We start from the raw sequence: 6257 nt of genomic DNA on the forward strand, positions 1-6257 counted from the left end.
CTCCATTAAACTCTTTAAAGCCATGTTCCTTTCCATTTTGGAGAGTAAGCATACAAAACTCAGCTCCAACAGTGTCTCCAAATGCAAATATTTTTTTACATGGGGTATAACAGAAAAGTAGCTTTTTCTTTGCATTTTGGGTGAGAAAATGCAGAGACTGCTGGAGATTAACATTTCATTTTTCAGAGGAATTTTACCCTTAAAAGTAAAGTAAGAATTTTGCGCAGCCTGCTCCATCCAATGGGATATTATTCCGTGGCCAAACATTAAAACAAATACCACATAATATTTATATAAAAAATTTTCCTTTTGTTTTAAATCTTTTGAAACTTCTTCAAAATTCAGAGAGTTAATTATGTAGGATTTAATTCATCTTTATTGCCCCAGTGAAAATTTTAACCCGAAAGGCTAGAAGACTTTGCCAGCTAGCACCCGAGTTCCCTCGGAATTAGAAATACATCCAAATTGCAAAAATTCAGATGAATCATGCTTCTTTATCCAGTATTTGATTTCAATATACTAACCATGAAAACCTCAATGAATAAAGAAAAAAAGAAGAAGAGAGAGATGGCACACATTCTATTCTGTATGATAGGAATAAAAAAGGAATCAAAACAGTCTTTATTATGATTGCTGCGTCAAAGTATACATGTTTATCCTCCTATTCTAATCGATCAACCCTCATAGATATCTTGCTTAGCCTGGCTAGGTACTTTTCAGAATGCCTGCCAACATTGCTCAAGGTTGAGATTGTATACTTCTCCGGGTCAGACTCGTACTTAGTAAAAAAAATAAAAATAAATAATACACTCTTCAAAAGCTTATTACATCTAAATTCTAAACTGTGTTAATGAATGTCTTTGAAGAACAAAATTCTGCTTCACTGCTGTGATGGCTCAGAAAGACTTTGCTTACAATATGCTCCTTAGAGAAAATAAGATACTGGCAGCAAGAATACAGGAGGGTTAGGCTGCAATTCAAAGCAGACCTGACAGAGTTATCCTTAGTTGCAAGATGGACTGAAGGATGAGGCCAAAACAGCACGTCAGAATTGCAACAGAGATAAAGGCCATCAAACATTGTGAAGATTCTAGATGCTGAACTGGATGAATTGTAATTTACAAGAGACTAGACCTCTCATTTGTATGCGCCATTGCCAGCACCTGTGATGACAAAACTAAAATATCATTGAAAAAAAGCAAGAATTATAGAAATAAATTAATATCTAACTATAACTTTTGGTAAAGATTACCAAAAAAATAAAGAACTTCAGCACTTATGAATTCTAATCACCATAATTCTATGAGAGAGAGAAAATCGGGCAGTACCACATCCTCTGGAAAAAGCGACAATTTAGGAGGCATTTAAATACCGCATTAAAACATCAATTTTAATAATGGCATTTCAATTTCTTTCCATATAACTGCATGAGTTCTTTTCTTAAGCTTATCTCGATAATGACAGTAGTCAAATCTTTCATTATCCTTTTTTGTTTTTGTTTTTGATTTTGTTTTTTTTAATAAAGTAATTATAATTTATTAAACTTGGAAAAGCATTTACAGGAAGTACGCAGAGATTCGAAAAAAAAAAAAGAAAAAAAAGAAAGAAAGAAAGAAAAGGAAGCCATAAGATTAGCGATACAAATGCAAAGAGTCTAAAAACTCCATTAGAGAAAAGGTTGAGATAGTAGAAGAGTGTGTTGCCCATTCAAAGAGAGCTTTCAAGAAAAGAAACTTGAGATTTGGTATAGACATCTCCTTCCCCTCAAATATCTGCTGATGCAAGTTTGTTAGCATACCCTAGGTTTCTAATTTTTCTAATCACACCCTGTGTAGTATAAAATTGTTCTAATCAATTACTACTATTCACTGCCTGTTACAAAATAATTAACAAAACTCAATCACATGAGAATAATTACATATAATAGGAGATCAAATTAAAGAGAAAGATATTGTGAGCGAGGTGCATTGAGCCACTTGCATCTCACATGACTAATTTCTATTAATGATTTTAAGAGTGGATAGAAGTAGATTAGAACAATTTGATACCAGAAAGGGTGTGATTAGAAAAATTTGAAATCTAGAGTGTCAGCAGAATTGGGATAAATGATGGAGGGAATAGATGCATTTTTTACCACTTTTTATTTCCGGATTTCATTTTTTTCCCCACAATCCCATAGTTTTGGTACTAAGGTTATGTTGTTCATTTTCCCCCCCAGTCATATCACTATGTATGACAAGCTTCCAAGAAAATAAGGTATGGATTCCTGATAGCACAGCAACAATAATCATGTGATGAGATATAATGATAAAGCTAGAAAAATTAGTAAAATGCTGGAACAAAATGCTTATTAAATACTAAATAGCATGTATGATTGTTCTGAGTTTGAGGACAATCATCAAATGCTAATTTCTCTTTAAAGGTGTACCTTGTGCTCTCCCCATGAACCTGGGCTGTGCCCCTATTTTAATAAATATAATTTTACTTAAAAAAAAAAAGACAATCATTAGGTGCGCTTTTATCTTGAGGAAAGCCAAAGTGGCATCTTGAAGGAAGTTATTGTTCATATCTTCAAAGGGAATCTAGTAAGAACAATTCATTTTATTTCCCGAGTGTATCATTGCTCAAATATTCTAAATTTAGCTCAATTGATAGTTTAATTTATACAAGGATACAGAAGAAAGAGGAAAACTGGCACCTTCTAATCTATAGATAATGCAATGGCAGATCAGCTGAAGAGTTCTTTAATCTACAGCTCTGCCCTAGGTGAACATCCCCAAAAATGTACCTGCATCACCATCAATCAAGTGAATATAAAGTATTAAACATAAAACAGCGAAAGAGAAAGAAAAAAAATGTAAGTTCCAACAGAAAATGAGTTTTATTATAGAAAAAGAAATAACCTATATTCACAGTACTCAGGCCATGCACACCGAGCTTTTCCATAGTCCCAAAAACAGTCCTCATCCCTCAGAGGTCCACGCTTAGCTGTTACATATCTTATCAGTGAAGATTGCTCAAGGTAACCCCACCCCCCAAAAGAATTTATTAGATAAAAATTCACCTTTTGTTACAAATCTAGATTTTGCATCAGGATGGATATCATGCCACATCTGAAGCCACAACTCCCGCATTAGAACTGGGTGTCTAACTATGTTCCTGTGACTCGCTACATGAAGATAGTTTCAGTTAAATATGTATCACTACTACATGTAATCAATCCTCTATTTAATACTGTGTTTGGCTTGAATCATTGTGTAGAAAAAAACCAAGAATAAGGTCAACTTAAATTTCCGATAAAAGACATTACAGAAAAACTACAAAAGACTCCAAACTCTTGATCAAATATTCAATTTCATGACATAAAACCAACCCCCAAATCATGTGGCACGAATATGCAAAGTTAAGAAACTAATTCTTATGAAAAAGAATGGTAACATATATGTCTAAACCAAAAGGAAATTCCTATGTTTACAGAAATTTCTATTTCCACACAATACTTATCCCGATTACAATAATTTTCAATGGATAAAACTTATGGCCTGTTTGGATGGAGGGGGAAAGGAGGAGGAGTGGAGGGGAGTAGAGTAGAGTTGACTAAAAATAAGCTAATTTTGTGCTAAATCTACTCTACTCCCCCCCTCTCTCCCTCAATCCAAATGGACCATTAAATACAGTACCTTATGTGCCATACATTAGATTATTCAATTGAATTCAAACACTTGATTGTTTTAAATATATCCTTCAAAAAGATAACACTATTTTGTCTTATTCGTCGATGCAACCAAGTGTTTGAATTCAATTGGAAAACCTAATGTACTGCACCTAAGGTATTATATTTAAGTTTTATCCATTTTCAATTTTAAAATCACCTTAAATATTCACCAAATGAGTATACTTCTTCCCAAATGAATGAGACCAGCCATTATATTTGATATACAATCAACCAGTTGTACGTTGCATGTTGCATAACTACACCATGTTCTCTCCAAACAGTAACAAATGCAGTTTAGAAGGACATTATTTAAGACAAAGGGCTATAAAGAAAATTTCAAGACTCCATTCATGAGGAATGCAAAGACATGTAATGCACCTTTGTCGAGCTCCCAAACTGCTGTCCTCTTTCCAGGAATACTTTCAGAATCTTCATAAAAGGTTATGTATTTAACCCTAGGTGACCTTGTCATGTTGGGAATGATGTCTTCCCCATGATGATGTTCTACATTCAATTCCACTTGTACATCGGACCCATCATGCTCAGGCTGCATTTTTAGAAGGAATTATCAAAATTATTGTGGAAAGAGGACATGTTTAACATACACAAGATGCTAGAATTTAGATCCAAGTTGACTAATTCCTACCAAAACGTGCTATAACTGAGGTTGTATTTGTTGCAAATTAAGTAGTTAGGTAATGGGTCAAATTACTATTTTTCAAGATTGCAAGTTCACGAAGAATTGCTCGAGCTATCATCTAAGTCAAGCAAAGATTTTGATCAGCCCTCAGTCAAGTGAGTTAACAGGATTCATAATACCAACCTTTCTCAAACATAATTTAACCTAAACTTAAACCTACCCATAAATAGCCCTCATGCATGATTTCAAGGCGGGAGAGGCAACTATCCTAAGATCATTGAAAGAGCCTTAATTCTCTTGAGCCTAACTGTCAAAAACCTTTAACTGTGAGCTTATCCTTGAGTTTCTCCCCGTGAGTTTTCACACCACAATATCTTTATTAAAAAAATTGAGATTCTTTACCTATTTGATAGAAATCCTCCAGAGATTTGATTTGGAGCACTAGAGTTCCGGGTTTGATGTAAACAAGTTTGTTTGTGGAGGAAGTTCTACAAAAGGATTCCAGAGTTTTTGGGCCCCTGCGGTGGGAGGTAAATGGATCACTTGCTAAGGTTACAACTTGAGTCTAGTCTCCCCCCCAAAAAAAAATTAATTAAATAAATAACAGAAAGTATTTAGATCCACCAGCTTCAGTATGACCATATGTAATTCAATTTTTGAAGTTGGATACGGTAATACTATAGGTTCCATTGAAATTGCCATATCTTTTTACAGGTACCATACAATTCCCTCTCTTTTTGCAAGAATTGGCTTGGATCAAAAGTGAACATAACAAGGACTCCTCAGGTATTCCTAGTCAGTGTGTGTGTACAAGCATGATTAAGTTTATGAAATTGCACTGTATGTATGCATTCTATATGCATGCATTATAAGAATGCGATTGCAAATCTCTATTATGGATTAGATCATTTAGCGAGACTTACGCATGACAAAATAGATAGTTTGATGCATGTTATTAGATGTCAAATTCTGTGCCTCCGATAATTCCTTTAAACTTCTATCAAATTCCTGTCTTTGTGGTATCAAGAGTGATTAAGTATTTTATACTTTTCCCAATATCAGGTTCGGACATAAACTTGGTTTGTGAACCAAGGTATGATTTCCATGATGTTAGCTCATGATAATTGGTTTAGCTTCTGATCAGTTCTTAATCAGCTACTGTATATAAGAATAATGATTTTTCCCAGTAATAGCCTGCATTTTAAGATGCTATTTGTTACGTTTTACATTCTGTAGATCTTTTAATATTCTTTGGACTGCTTGCATAGTCTTGCAATGCAATCAGCATGGAGGGACTGCATATCTTTTTTATATTGCTAAAACTGGGAGATGAAGTCATCTTGACACTATGTGTTAGCATATTACTGCAGCTGCAGCTAAAGGTTTGTGCATCATGCATAAACCAAACGAACATTTTTTGACTCAAAACAGACTTAGAATCAAACCCATTTTGTCTACCATTTTGCTTCTAATGGAGAAGAGAAGAAAAAGGGGAAGAGGGGGGGGGTCATCTTAATGCTTTCCTTCTTTAGGTCTTACAACTTTTACCCCCCCCCCCCCCCCAAATTTAATCATATATCTCAATTGCCGCTGGAATTTAGTGATTACATTAATCTTTATTGCATGGACATTGTTTGTATCTGTTGCTTCTGTTTCATGAATTAGTAATGTGATTTTATTCTCTTCAAATGAACTTATCTTTGAAAAATTGGGAGCCCCTGAAGTTTATGCCTAATTCATTCTGAGTTTCAGTAGGTTTAACCAGTTCTCCTCTGGCTTTGATATTCCTTGTTGCCATGAGCTGGCCTTGTTTACTTCTCTTATCTTTGTGTGATATTTATATTGCTTGTATAGCAATAATTTGTCTTACATATGATAGCTTATATTTCTAGTGAAAAAAAA

At 34.3% G+C, this 6257-nt stretch overlaps 1 protein-coding gene across 1 annotated transcript in view; it reads right to left on the reverse strand.

Annotated features, from left to right (window-relative positions):
* Positions 1–598: 598 nt before the first annotated feature.
* LOC112033711 (phospholipid--sterol O-acyltransferase) overlaps positions 599–6257 on the reverse strand; it is a gene marked incomplete in the record, with an annotated part of 16059 nt that continues 10400 nt past the window's right edge. The window contains 5 exon segments of the mRNA XM_065781042.1: positions 599–1163; positions 2699–2788; positions 2904–2988; positions 3065–3169; positions 4094–4262. Of these exon segments, the coding sequence (XP_065637114.1) occupies positions 2707–2788; positions 2904–2988; positions 3065–3169; positions 4094–4262 (441 nt within the window).

Source organism: Quercus suber, unplaced genomic scaffold (genome assembly GCF_002906115.3).
Source record: "Quercus suber isolate HL8 unplaced genomic scaffold, Cork oak 2.0 scaffold_255, whole genome shotgun sequence".
NCBI classification, from domain to species: Eukaryota; Viridiplantae; Streptophyta; class Magnoliopsida; order Fagales; family Fagaceae; genus Quercus; species Quercus suber.